This window comes from Equus quagga, chromosome 5 (assembly GCF_021613505.1).
Source record: "Equus quagga isolate Etosha38 chromosome 5, UCLA_HA_Equagga_1.0, whole genome shotgun sequence".
NCBI classification, from domain to species: domain Eukaryota; kingdom Metazoa; phylum Chordata; class Mammalia; order Perissodactyla; family Equidae; genus Equus; species Equus quagga.
In genome coordinates this window covers 60,561,113-60,575,273 of record NC_060271.1, presented here as the reverse complement: position 1 = coordinate 60,575,273, position 14,161 = coordinate 60,561,113, and the positions used below count along the sequence as shown (strand labels likewise).

The 14,161-nt window shown below is 54.6% G+C and overlaps 1 protein-coding gene across 10 annotated transcripts in view; it reads left to right on the top strand.

Annotated features, from left to right (window-relative positions):
* The window catches only part of KCNIP3 (potassium voltage-gated channel interacting protein 3), a 90,750-nt gene extending 82,389 nt beyond the window's left edge, over positions 1-8,361 (top strand). For 2 of the 10 annotated variants that reach the window (XM_046659983.1, XM_046659987.1), the window contains 8 exons: positions 434-503; positions 819-889; positions 1,134-1,323; positions 2,887-3,014; positions 5,396-5,503; positions 6,178-6,282; positions 7,002-7,064; positions 7,705-8,361. In XM_046659983.1, the coding sequence (XP_046515939.1) occupies positions 434-503; positions 819-889; positions 1,134-1,323; positions 2,887-3,014; positions 5,396-5,503; positions 6,178-6,282; positions 7,002-7,064; positions 7,705-7,752 (783 nt within the window). In that variant the 3' untranslated portion in view covers positions 7,753-8,361. The other 8 variants (XM_046659989.1, XM_046659990.1, XM_046659986.1 and 5 more) reach the window with 7 other exon arrangements.
* The last annotated feature ends 5,800 nt before the right edge of the window (positions 8,362-14,161 follow it).

Sequence of the window (14,161 nt, the reverse complement as noted above, 5' to 3'; positions counted from 1 at the left end):
CCTCCTGTCTCTGGATCCAGGCAGGAAGGACTCTGGCCCAGGCGAACCTTCTAGAAACTTCTCCATGGCACAGTAAATATCCCAGGGGCCTTTACAGGGCTCATGTTTTGTAGGATAGCTGTCTAGGGGGTGGGCCAAGACCCAGAATCGGTATGCAGATGGCACCACATTCCTTTCTGTGTGCCTCGATGTTGGCACAGGGGAGGAACATACAGAGATACCAGCTTGGCATGAGGGGACACCCCTCCCACCTACCCCCTCCTGCCTCACCCTGCCCCATGACCAGGCTCGCTCCAGCCCAGGGCTCGGTGGAGCCCAGCAGTGGCTTGGGCAGCAGGCATCTCCCAGAGGCAAGAGAGAGGCCAGCGCTGCAGAGTCAGAGTGTGGGGCAGGGGATGGCCGAGGTTGCTGAGGGGGTGACTTCCTGCTGCAGGAGTGTCCCACAGGCCTGGTGGATGAAGACACCTTCAAACTCATTTACTCGCAGTTCTTCCCTCAGGGAGGTGAGTCTGAGGCCAGGAGTCCACCCCCGTCCCCCTCCAGCCCAAGCTCTGCAGAGGGTGGGCATCCCTTTTACGGGGCGGGACTGGGGGAGGGGATGGGGGGACACACCACGACGACGACGACCTTCACCTCCACCTCTACCCTCCCTGCCACCCCTTGCCTTCGAGGCCTGGTGCTGCCTCTGTCCTGTTGGAAGGGGGGACTTCAGCCCGGGACACAACTGGAACCCTCGGCAGGTCTCTCTGGGATGGGATCGGGGCTCGAGCTGCCAGGGAGCCCCAAAACACCCCAGCCCTCGTCCTCGCTCTTACCAGATGCTACCACCTACGCGCACTTCCTGTTCAATGCCTTCGATGCCGACGGGAACGGGGCCATCCGCTTCGAGGTAGGTCCCTGCTGACCCCTCCACGCCCCCTGTCCCTGCAGCCTTCTGCGGGGGTAATCGTCCTGCCCTGGTGCCACCCCCTCGAGGCTGTCCAGAGGCTCAGACATGGTCCTGGCTGTAACTGGTCCAGTGTGTCGCCCAGGGAACGAGGGGACCATGCGTGGCCAGCCATGGGCCCAACTGAAGTCCGTGGAATTGCTTGTGCTGTCAGGCCCCCTCCTCGCAGCCTTTTCTTCCATTCCAGCGCCGCCAGGCCAAGGGAGCCCCTGAGGCGCACGGAGGTGGTCGTGACCCACGGGAATTTGCATTTGAAGAGGAGGCAAGGTTTAGCTCAGAGGTCTGCGCTAGGGTGGCGTTTCAGGCCCCCTGCCCCAGAGTTTACCCCCTGGCCAGGAAGCAGGCAGCGCGCCGCAGCCTGAGCGGCCCGATGAGAGGTGAGGGAGCCTGGGCCCCGCTGGCGCTGGCGGGAGCGCCCGCCACCTGCCGGGATGCCGCGCTGGGCTCTGCGCAGGCGCACGACCGGCCCGCATCCTTGGAGAGATGCCCCAGCGGTGGAGCCCGCGCTCTAAAAATAGCTGCAGGCTAAAAGCTGAAACCTTTTCGGAGGAAAACCTCGCTGGGAGCCGGCCTGATCAATACCGCCCGCTCGGCTCCAGGGCCAAGGGCGGCGGGCAGGAAAGCAGCCGGCCGGCCGGCAGGGCGGGCTCGGGAAGCCCCGGCCGCCGGGTAATAATAGCTCGGCGATAACGCGCCGCTCCGGGTTCTTGCGCCGCCGCCAGCCCGGCCCACCGACACCCAGGCTAGGTGGGGCCCCCCGAGGCCACTGCCCTGCTCACACGGTGACCACGAGGACCCCTCCCTCTCCGGGCCACGCTCTTAGGGCCAGGGCGTGTGTAAACGTGCAGTGTTTTCATCTTTCTTTAAAATTTTCACTGATACCTGCGCATCGTAAAAAATCCAATCAGAACGAAGAAGTAAACAGGGAGAATCATTGTCCTCCCCCGCCCCTCCCTGTGACCGTTTTCTTGTGTTTCCTTCAAGAGACACCTGAGACTTCCGGGAGCAAAGTGTGAGAAGGAATCTAGTGGGTTCCAGCCATGTGGACCCAGCCAGGGCTTCGCTGGGTGCCTGTTATTACTCAGACATCAGCGGCGCGTGGCAGGTGTCAGGAAGGCCTCCGTCACCCTACTGTGGTCGTCACCCTCGCTCCTCTGAGGGAGGGGTCTGTAGTCCCTTTAAGGTGGCAGGTGGTGGGTCTTTGTGTTGGGGGTGCTGTCAGTGGCTGAGTTGGGGGTGCTGGTGCTGAAGCACCTTCTCAGAAGGTCGCTCATCTGTGGCCTCATCCAGGCCTTCCCAGGGTTTCTCTGCATGTGGAATTAATTCCTCTGGTTTCATCCGGGTATGTTCATTTACTTTGAGGACCTTGATTTCAGTGTTCTGCTCTAGGAAGGCTTTTCCAGGAAGGGAGGAGGGCACATGTCTCCCCAGGGACCCTCCAAATGGCACAGCTCCAGGCTGGGCGCACCCTGGGTTGGGATCCCCGTGGCCAGAAAGGCTCCTGAGGGGTGTGGGTGACACTCGGCTCCCCTCACTGACTCAGACTGAACGTTTCAACATGCTCCTAAAATGGAAAGTCAGATTGGCCCATCAGTATTTACAAGATCAATCCTTCTTGTATATTCTTGAGAGACAAGACACATATTAAAGGTTACCCATATGGTAAAATACTGTAACTTCCCTGCCCTCACCAAAAAGAGTGACAGAAAGCAAAACGGCAAACCAAGCAAAGCTCAGTATTGCCAAGCGGGAGCTGTCGTCCCACATCCCTGCTCAGGGTCTAGCAGCGGCTCTGGTCCTCTTGGGTCCTGCGGGATGTGCCCACAGGAGGGAGCATGCTGTTGGCCCACCTTCACCAGGCATGGGCTGTGCGCACACAGATGCGCCGAAACCCTCGTGCCATCCCGGGCCTCTCTGATTCAACTCATTCCTCATGCCAGTGACATGCACAGCTTTAAAAACAATTCTTCAGACTGCTGGTGGCTTTTCAGCACCCAGGATCAAGCCGGGCTGCCCAGCCAGGTCGAAAGTGATATTGGCCAAGCTGCTCGTTTGGAGTTATGGCCAGGTGGGTGTCTGGAGGAGGGGCGGCTGCCTCTCCATTACCTCCCCCTGCAGTCACCTGCTCCCTGTGCCGTTGGCCAAGCTGGTGTGACTGCGGTAACCAGAGAGAATGCCCACAACCCCCATAGTCACACACTCTGTCACACCCTCTGGCTGAGCTCCTGCTCTGTGCTCCACCAGGTGCCCCTCCTGTGCCCTCAGGGGTGTCTTAGCCTGGAGTCACTGTGTCACCGCAGGAGCCCCTCCCCCTCCCTGGGCCCTGCCTCAGGGACAGCTGCAGAGCAGCGGCTCTGGGTGTGATGGGCTTTGTCCACCTCAGAGTTAAGGGCAAGGAGTTACAACTAGTGACGGTCCCACGTGAAACTGCTGTGTGAGACTGGAAAGTTAGAACTAGCACCCAGATGTGGCTGCCTGGACTTGGGGTCATCTGTGTGTAATGGGCCAGTGGCCTCACAGGGGATGGTCCCACCCACCTCTCTCCTGGTACTCTCACAACTATACCATACACGCGTGCTAAGGAACACTGAATGGGGACATTCGTGGGTGGAGGCTGACCATGAGGGCTTCTACACAGCAGGCCGGGGACTGTGAAGACAGGATGGGAGGACGAGGTGCTGGGCCTTCGCATTGCTTCTCCTTCCGTGTATTTTCATTTTCTTCACTTACACACACACACACATGACTTGAGTCCAGTAGATTTACAGGGTGTGCTTTGGAAAAAAAGCAGTTAGCCACCCCCACAACCCACGGAGGCAGCCACCTTCCCCTGTCTGCACGGCTCCCGACGGCCCGCTCTGTCGCTCCTTCCTGACTGTCGGCTTGAGACGCTGCCTGTTGACGCTCCACCCTGGGTGATGGGGAGTCGAGGCGCCACGTGCCTTTCCCGTCCTCAGCTTTCCAACAGAACCGTGGGACTGGACTGGACAAGGACACATGGTTTCCTCGGATGCAGAGCCTTGCAGGAGCTGTGAGGAGGTGCTCCCCTCCGGCACATGTTCTTATTCTGCCCACAGTTAAAGGTTGGCCTGACTCTTCACTTGCTGCTCTCTGTGGCCTCATCATTAGTGCAGCCCCAGGCCCTCTCCAGTCGTCTGATGGGCATCCCTCTGCAGCGCCTCCCCAGCCTCCATGGGGACTGGGTGCCCTCTGGGGACCTCTTCCCCTCTCTCCTGGGTTGGGTCTCCAGGTTCCTGAATCTGTCACCTTTGTCTTTCTTGCTTTACTCTCTGTTTTCAGGGGCCCATCTCCCAGCAGCTTCCTACGAAAGAGGACGTGGGAGGTGACTTGAGCCTTTGGATGTCTGGAAGCATCTTTGTCCTGTTCTTATTCTTGCTTGCTGTGTTGTGTGGGACCAGAGCTACCTGCGGTGGTGGCCTCACTCCACTGGCTTCTCGCCTCCAGTGTTGCTGTCCAGAGGCAGAGCCTGCCCATTCCTGCCCCTTGTACGGGATCTGCTTTTGTTTTTTCTGTTTGGTTTGGTTTTTCTCTCTGGAAGTTCATAGGATCCTCTCTTTGCTGCCCATTTCCTGAAGTGTTGTGCTGTATGCCAGCAGGTGACACCTCGGGCTGCCTCCATGCGCGTGCTGGGCCTCGGCAGGGCCTGGACACGCACAGCCTTCCGTGCTGGGAAGTCCTTTGCTGCTTCTGACATGCTTCCCTCTGATTCTTCCTGCACCTCCTGCTGTCCGACTGTCGGTCCCTCCGGAGGGCACCTCTTATCTTTCTCTTTTCTCTCCCATTTTCCAGCTCCGCCTTTTCATGCTACTCTATAGAAGATTCCACTTGCTCTTCCAACCCTTCTTCTGAATCTGTCATTTCCCTTTCTTGTTTTGAATTCTGAACAGCTCTTTCTTGTTCTCAATTTTCCTTTTTTATAAAAGGATAATTTTTTTATCCTAGTCTTAATTTAGGGTGCCAGATTTCTAATCTCTGAATCTGATAGTTTCTGTTAAGTTTTTTTCTTCGGGAGTAATTTTCGTTTCTCCCAAATTGCTTTACTCTGTTTCCCTTAGTCTCTCTCTCTTGTGGTACAGGCTTCCTGAGATCCAGAAGATCCAAAATTGGAGTGGGGATCAAGTGGAGTACTCCCCATTATTAAAAAGCCCCCCAGATCTTCCCTATCAGTGGCGATGCATTAAATGGTCTAAGACACCATGTATTTGAGTCTCTTTATTTGAGAAGATCAGCATCAGCCACCATTCCATCCATTCCATCCCTGCCACACACACACACACACACGCATTCGCACACTCACACTGTCTTGGCCCACTCTGTCATGGAGGCTCCTCACCTCTAGACATGTGAATCCCATTGGAAGCCACACAGATCACTGGAAACAGAATCTGGTATTGGATTGTCACTCCTCAGCCTCCCCTCCCTCCATAGGACTTTGTGGTTGGCCTCTCCATCCTCCTGCGAGGAACAGTCCACGAGAAGCTCAAGTGGGCCTTTAACCTCTACGACATTAACAAAGATGGCTACATCACCAAAGAGGTACGGGGGTGGCTGGGGTGGTGGCCCATCTGCCCCGCCTCCCCTCCCACCGCTCCCCACCCCATCCTCTCTTCCTCTCCTCTTGTCTGCTCCCCAGCTGTCCTGTCCCACCTCCCTGTCCGGAGATGTGGCTCTCAGCCTAGCCCTGGGAGGGACAGGCAGCCAAAGACTCTCCTCCTCTCCTGGGCTCTCGGTCCTGGACGCCCGGAACATCCAGCTCAATAAGTGTTCTCAGATCATCCTTTCTTACAGGGAGGGCCTGAGGGAGACACAAGTGGAGAAGCTGGGGTGGGGGACTGGCCTTGGCTCCCACCAATCCGTGTAGGCAGTGTGGTCCCTTCAGGCAGGGTGCAATCGGGGGCCTCACCACACAGGCGCACAGTCGGGGTTTTTTTGCCCCAATTTTTTTGTATATGAAATAGTTGCAGTAGTTTCAAATTTGAGCGATTGCACATAAAAACCTATCTCCAATGTCTCATGGAGTCGGAAGCTCGTGCTGGGCAGACTGGATGGCGGGGAGTTGGTCTCTGTCCAGCTCACACAGCCCCTCTCACTCATTCACCCCTGCCCTGGAGGTGCCCCCCACTCTGTAATGCAGCCCCTTCTCCTCGAGCCTTCCCAGCCCCCACATCCTTGCAGCCGGGCTCATGCCACCCGCTCCGGCCCCCTTCCAGGAGATGCTGGCCATCATGAAGTCCATCTATGACATGATGGGCCGCCACACCTACCCCATCCTGCGGGAGGACGCGCCTCTGGAGCACGTGGAGAGGTTCTTCCAGGTAAGCGCTCCAGCCCGGGCCATGCAGGGAAGGGCAGCCAGAAGAGGACGGGGCTCCTGCTCTTAGGGTGACCCTGGGCAAGCCGCTTCCTCTCTGAGCCCCTCTCCCTCCCATGAGGAGGTTACACTTGCATCCCCCACTGGCTGGTTGTCAGGATCCTGAGGAGTGAATTAAAACACCAACCCCACTCCTGAACCACTGAACCTCATCTCAGGGCAGGCCGGGGCTTGTGGATTCCAAGATAGCTGTCACCCCGGGCCAGTGTTCTGGGGCCTTCCAAGAGCTCCTCCAGGGAAATTCTCTGTGAGAGGAGTGGGATTGGGTGATTTTGCTCTGTGTCCGTGGGAACTAGAGGGGCTGAAGGCTCCGCCTCCCCCTTGCTGGGGGCCCTCTAGACACGTGGCCATTCTGTGCCTTGGTTGCTCCATCTGTTCTGGCTGCCTGTCAGGGAGGTGAGAGCATCAGATGAGCGGGGGGATGCATTCTGGGAAGCGTGAGCCTAGGAGGAAGTGTAAGTCAGGGAGGTGCTGGAGGTGGGGAGCAGACTTGAAGATGCCAGAGAGGTCAGCTGTGGGTGGGAGGTGGCCTGGATCCGGGGGAGGGGACAGAGGGAACAGGTTAGGGTGGAGGGAGCCCACCCACTGCCGTGTCCTCAGGCCTTGGGCAGGGGCCGTCCCTAGTGGGACACAATCTCACTGAGGGCATGGCTTGGGTTGCAGAAAATGGACCGCAATCAAGATGGGGTGGTGACCATTGATGAGTTCCTCGAGACCTGTCAGAAGGTAGGTGGCATGGGGAGTCGAAGACACCCAGGATCCTGCCCCTGCCTGTCCCCAGGCCCTTCCCCACCTCCAAGCCCCACATTGACTCTTTCCTCTGAGCCCATCCCCTCCCTACCCGCCCCTGCCAGCCCTCGACCCACGTGGGCACACCACCCCTCAGCCCTGCCCTGTAGTGCCTCATGTCAGAGGGCAGGCATGGTGGGTGTCATTAGGAAGGGTGATTAGGTCCTGTGGCCTGCAGGATGGGGTCACGCTGGGAAAAGGCCCCTGGAGCCTCCCCAGCATTGCTGCTGACCCTCCTCTGCAGAGCTCCCTCCATGGGGCAGGACACCGGGCCTCCACTGGCCTTGGCCACCTGCCTCACTCCCAGGGCGGCCTCCAGTTGCCCCCAGCTGTGCACAGTAGGGAGGTCTGTCCATCAGCGAGTTAGCAGCTCCCAGACGGACTTGCAGCCAGCCTGTGGGGCTGAAGACGGGCTGTGCTGGACCAGCTCCCCCCTCACTCAGAGAGCCAGACAGAGCATTCCCTGTAGGCTTCCGAGTCCCTGGCAAGAATCTGTTCCCGGGGGTCAGATTTGGGCACTGCCCTGCCCTGCCCACCCAGAGTCTAACCTGGCCTCCTGTCCTTTCTCTCCACGCAGGATGAAAACATCATGAGCTCCATGCAGCTGTTCGAGAATGTCATCTAGGACATGTCGGGGGTTCCCTGAGTGGCCATTGCCACCCCTGGCCCCGAAGAAGCCTCAGTCCTGCCAGGAGCAGCCTCCATAAGAAACTTTTTTCTAATATATTTGGCAAAAAGTGAACAGTTTGCTCTAGACACACACATGCACACACACACACACACACACACACACACACACACACACACGGACTCCATTCCTCTGGGCTGGCAGAGGGAGACAGGGTCAAGGAGGCCTGAGTTTGGCTGGGAGCTGGATTAAGGTGACAAGAGCTGAACACCCCTCGCCAGGCCCTGTCCCAGGCCAGTGGGGCGAAGCCGCCTCCAGGTGGGCAGCTCAAAGCACAGCGTCTGCAGGTGGCCGGCCCTGGGTGTTAGCAGGAGAGTGCTCAAGCTTTCCTGCAGAGGAGGGTCCAGTCTCCAAAGCAAAGGCGTCTCCTGTGTGTGCCCACTCGCCCCGCCCTCCTGCCACCCTTCCTGCCCACCACACGCGGGCCAGGTTCTGGGGGCTGCTCTGGCCTACTTGTCCCCTCAGCCACTCCTTGCCCACCAACCACACTCCCAGAATGCCCCTCACTACACAACCCTGGAGAGCAGCTGAAGGTCCAGGAAGTTCTGATGAAGTTCTGCTTTGTGGACATGCTTCCTCCGGGTCCCAGGATGCCTGCCACTCCACTGAGCTGGACAAGCTCGGGTGCTGAGGGGCCACTGGGCTCCGTGCCCTCTCCACCCCAGGAAGGGAGGCCTTTCAAGTTCAGGGATTGGGTTTCTTGGTGGAGAATCTGAGGGGAATTGTCTGCCAGCGCCACTGGATGGGAGAAGCCTTCCCTTGCCCCAGTCCTGGCTCAGTGGGGATGCAGTGGGTGGGACCGCCCATACCCTCAGCCTCTAGGCTGTTTCCCTCCAAGGTCGTTGTTGGTCCTGAGAAGAGGTCCTATGGCTCAGGGCTGGCAGCTGGGGAGCCCAGGAGGCGGAGCGGGCCTGGGAAGGGGCTTCTCCCCACCTTACCCCTCTGCCCCATCTCCTTTAGCCCAGGAGTTTGGCTGAGCACCGCCCCCCTTCCTGGGTAGGGGCCTGGAGCAGTGTGGCTGCTCCTCCACCCCAACCCCCCACAAAAAGCACAAGCACCCCCAGCAGCTCAGGTCGCAGCCCACGAGGAGAGCCAAGGACACTGCTTTTCCAAGACAAGGCCCTCCTGGTGGGCTGAGGCCTGGGTCTCAGCAGCCCCAGTACAGGTGGCCCTGGGGAAGAGGTGTGGGGGTCAGTTCTGTGCCTCAGAGCAGCGGGGGCTCGAAGCCCATCCCCAGCCCAACCCAGCCCAGCTCATCATTCAAAAGCACAAACCCTGGGGACTCCGCTTGGCTGGGTTCTGCTCTGGGAGTGGAATCTGGTGTCACCTTGAAGCCAGAGCCATTAGTGAGGGCTGAGGGCCCTAAGGCCGGGTGGCAGGATGACAAAAGTCGCCAGGAAAGAGAGAGAGAGAGAGAGAGGCTGCCCCTTCCTGCCCAGGCCTCCCAGAGAAGGAACCCAGCCCCAGGCAGCACGGGGCCCTTGCAAGGAACATTCCCACGTGATACATTCCATCGGCTGCCGTCCTATCGCTGCTCAGGCCTGGCCCCAGGGGGAGCAGGGCCCTCGGAGGCAAGGCTGGGCGGCAGAGGCTGTGAAGACTGGTCTGGCTCAGCCATGGGGACCCCTTGACACCCACACACAGGTGATCCTCCCTCCCAGAGCCGCACTGACACCCCATCTCCAGTCTGACTGGGGGGTCGCTCTCCTCTCCTCCAGGAGGGTATCAGCTTTCCCTGGCTCAGGGATCTTCTCCCCCTCCCCTACCCCGAGCCCGAACCTCCCAGCTGGTGTAGCTCTGCTTCTAAAGGCCCAAGGCCATGGAAGAGTGTCACCACCATTCCCCTGCCCCCCTTGACCTCGGGCCAGACTGGCTACACGTCCAACCAGGAGCGGTGTGTCTCCCGTTCTGGGACAGGGACTGGCGGCATGTCTGCATGGCAGAAGCATCTCCTTCTGTGCGGCTTGGGAGGGTGGTTCCTGTTCTCAGTGCCCACCAATATTCAGTCTGTATATTTTAATAAAATAAACTTGACAAAGGAGAGGGACTCCTGCTGGCTTTATCCTGACTCTGAATTTCAGTCCGGCCCCTCCCATCCCTGCTGCTATTAGCCATGGCTCCTGCCCAGTTCTGTGCTGGTAAATGTTTAACATTCCCCAAATTGTAGCGTTTGCAATTTTCACGCTCGATTTCAAGTTCCCAATGTGACGTCACAGAAGGTGGAGTAGGGAAGAGATGCCCATAGTCATCCTCGGAGTCTTTACGAGAAGCTCCAGTCCTGCAGCCTATACACAGAGCTGGGGGCAAGGTGACTTCTTGAGGCGCCATCTGTATTTCGTCCCCAGATTATTTTTCTTTGCCAGTTCCAGGAAGTCATTTCTGCATGTCCCCTTGGCTGGAGGGTGCAGGTCACAGGGAAGAAGCAGAATTTGCCTGAAGACACCTTCCTTTCCTGCTTTCTATTTTCAAAAGTATGAACTCAGTGAGGGTTATGCAGAGGAGGGGTAGGAAATGAGAACCTGGGGGGAGGTGAGGGGGTTCCCCAACTGGGGGATGAGGAAGAGGGAGGTTCGGGGGGGGGGGGGGGTCTGGCAGTGTCATGTGACATCACCTCCATGGTGAATACAGACATGGGTCACCAGGTTTGGCTGACGGGCATCTCAGCAGTAGCTGGGAAGAGAGACAACAGGAGCCTCCTTCCACCACCACACACAAATGCTCGACTCCACCTGAGCCCCAGGGCCTTGGCACAATCCAGGCAAGGGAGCTCTGATCTTGCCATCTGGGATGGGGGATGTCCTGCATTTGCTCTGGGCTGGTCACTGTGCTGAGCACGTTCACCCTGGTCATGGCCTGATGAGCACAGATGGGGAGGTTGGGGCTGAGGGATGTGAGGACCTCTCAGCTATTAAAGAGTAGAGCCAGGAATCGGACCCAGGCAGGTGGCTTTGCGCCAGGTGTAAGCACTGAACCACCTCCTTCATGCTGGGCCATTGAGCTCAGAGGGGGAAAGCCAACCCAGCCGTTATCCATCCATTCATCCCTTCATCATCCATTTATCCAGCCGTCATCCACCCGTCCATCATCCATCATTCACCCATTCACCCATCATCCATCATTCACCATCCATCCATCATTCACCATCCATCCATCATCCATCCATACACCCATCCATTTGCACATCTATGTCCCACTCACCCACTCAGCATCCTCCTGAACTGGACACTCAGTGCAGAGGGGGAAGCCGGGCTGTGCCCTCTTTATGGCTGGGTGGCAGTGAAGGGCTCAGGAGGAGCCATGGGCTCAGGGTCAGGAGACCTCTGTTCTGACCACGCTACAAAACTCATGTGGCCTTGGACAAGTCCCATCCCCTCTCTGGGTCTCAGTCTAGGAGAAAAGGAGGGAACACTCCCCAACTCATTTAAAGACTGATAGTATCAGGCTTTTAAAAAAATCAGTCATGGATAGGGGCCGGCCCTGTGGCCGAGTGGTTAAGTTCACATGCTCCGCTTCAGCGGCCCAGGGTTTCGCCAGTTCGAATCCTGGGCACGGACATGGCACTGTACATCAGGCCGTGCTGAGGTGGCATCCAACATGCCACAACTAGAAGGACTCACAACTAAAAATACACAACTATGTACCGGGGGGCTTTGGGAGAAAAAGGAAAAATAAAATCTTTAAAAAAAAAATCAGTCATGGATAGAATAAGAAAGAAAAATTACAGGACAATCTCAACTATAAACAAAGATGTAAAAATCAGAATAGTAGTAAACTCATTTCAATAATGTTACATATGCATGGTTTATATATATAATATATATATTATATAAATATAATGTATCATGACAGACTTGAGTTTGTCCCAGAAATTCAAGGTTTAACATTAAAATATATAGACACTTCAGTTTCCAATAATATGGAATGTCTAGGTATCTGGATTTACTCCTTCCACCCAAAACTAAAAATCTAGAATAAAATATATAAAATACCTTCTTAGAAGCATCCTAAAACTGGCAAAAAGGTACAGCATTCCTGAAGTGGGAACTGAGTGGAGGTGGAAATTCAGAGAGGTGAGCAGAGCCCCGAAAGGATTTTCTGAAACAGATGAGCTTGACTGAGCTTTGGTGTCACATCCTTTCAAAGCCCAAAGTTCAAGAGATAAAGCCCATGGCCCAGCCAGGTGGGGAATCTATCAGGAACTCCTTCCTCCGTAAAACCCGGAACCACCAAAGAGTTACGCCCTCAGAGATAATGAGAGTAAAACAGAAGCAAACCCACCCAGCCCCAGCTTCTTACCCAGGCGAGACAGCAAGAAAAGTTGGCCATCTCAAGCCCTGGCATGAAACAGAGTGGGAAAATTTACCCCTAAGAATTAGGAAGCTTAAGTTGGACCCCATGTAAATTTGCCCAAATTCACACTGAAAATATGCTTGAGAATTTAATTTGCAGAAATCCCCTGTAAAATTACAAGAAAATGAGCATATTTCAGTTAAAAAAAAAAAAAAGACCAAATACTCAAAGAAACAAGGCACCATGAATGAGATTTAGCAAAAACAACAGGCTGCATAAGCAAACCCACAAGGGCTTCAGATAACAAAATTATCAGACACAACTACAAAATGACTGTACTTAATAATGCGGGGTCAGTGAGCCGAGGAGTCGAAAGAAAGATTTCTTAGACTCTCAAGATCTGGCAGTAGTGCTCTTTTATTTAGAGAATAGTATAGAATAGCATGGGGACAGGACCCATGGGCAGTCAGAGCTTCTGCTGCCGCTGCTTCTGCTGCCCCCGCTGGCATGGGGACAGAGCCCATGGGCAGGCAGAGCCGCTGCTGCTGCCCCCGCTGGCATGGGGACAGGACCCATGGGCAGGCAGAGCTGGTGTGTGGGGACAAGACCCACGGGCAGTCAGAGCTCCTGCTGCTGCCCCCAGTTGAGGGTTAGAGCTAAATTTAAGGCATAGGTATATGATTCATCTCTTTACAAGACAAAGGAAAGAACATGAAAAAAAAGTTAAAATGGTATCAGTGCAGGTGGGGTCTGGTCATTGGGTGATCCCATGACTTTTAGACAAGAATCAAATCAGATTAAGTAAAGGTTAGAAAGGTTAGACGCCACCACCCTAAACCAGTTACATGAGATTGCCAGACAGCAACCAACTTAAGTTCTTGCCTTCCCCATTAAGAGCTTCTAGGGACAAGGTCATCTCTCCTCTTCTTCCTGGTACAGACAGGGAGGCACCTTTTACAGAAAGAGATTTACCTTACAAATGTAAATGTTTCCCAACAAAGGGGCAAACAAATTCCACTCCTTGGAGCCTGAATCTCATCTGTAGTTTTAAAACTAACCAGCCTAAAAATCCTCATCATAAGCCATTTTAAAATTAAGCAGCCTAAAAATCCTCATCACTTAATATGTTTAAAGAAATAAAAGACAAGCTTGAAAATACATGTGGAAAACATGAAACTGTAATGAATGTCTATGCATAGCTGAAAAAAAGAATAAAATAAAACTTCTGGAAAGACCCAGCTGAAGAAAGAATCAATGACTTGGAAGGTAGATCTAAAGAAATTATTAAAATGTAGCTCGGAGAAACAAAAGGTAGTAAATATGATAGACCAATAAACGTAGAAAAAAGAGCAAGAAAGCATAACATAAATCGACATGGAGTCCTAAAAGTAAAGAAATGAAAATGGGAACGGCTGAGAAGTTCCAGAATTGATTAGACACTGTATTAGCCAAGGATCCCACAGAGAGAAAGAGAGGCAGAAATTTTAAGAAATTGGTTCACACAATTTTGGGAGCTGGCAAGTCTGAAATTTATAGAGTAGGCTGTTAGGCTGGAAACTCAGACAAGTTGAAGCTGCAGTCTTGAGTCCAAAATTCACAGAGCTGACCCGCAGTCTAGAAACTGGGGTAGAATTTCTATGTTACAGTCTTGAGGCATAATTCCGTCTTCTTCTGGGAAACCTCAGTTTTTGCTCTGAAGGCCTTCAATGATTGGATGAGGCCCACCCACATCATGGAAGGTAACCTGCCTTACTTAAAGTCTACTGATTGTAAATGTCAATCACCGAATCTACCGATTCTATCTAATGTATATCTACCGAATACCTTCACAGCAACATTTAGACTAGTATTTGATCACAGCTGGGCACCACAGTTTAACCAAGTTGACACAAATTAACCATCACAGACACCAATTCACAGATTCAAGAAATAAGAATAAGTCTCTAAATAAAAGGAAAGTCTCAACTAGACGTATTATAAGGAAGTTGCAGAACAGCAAAGACAAAAATCACCAAGGCAGCCAGACAGAAAAAGAGCAACACACTCACAACTGACA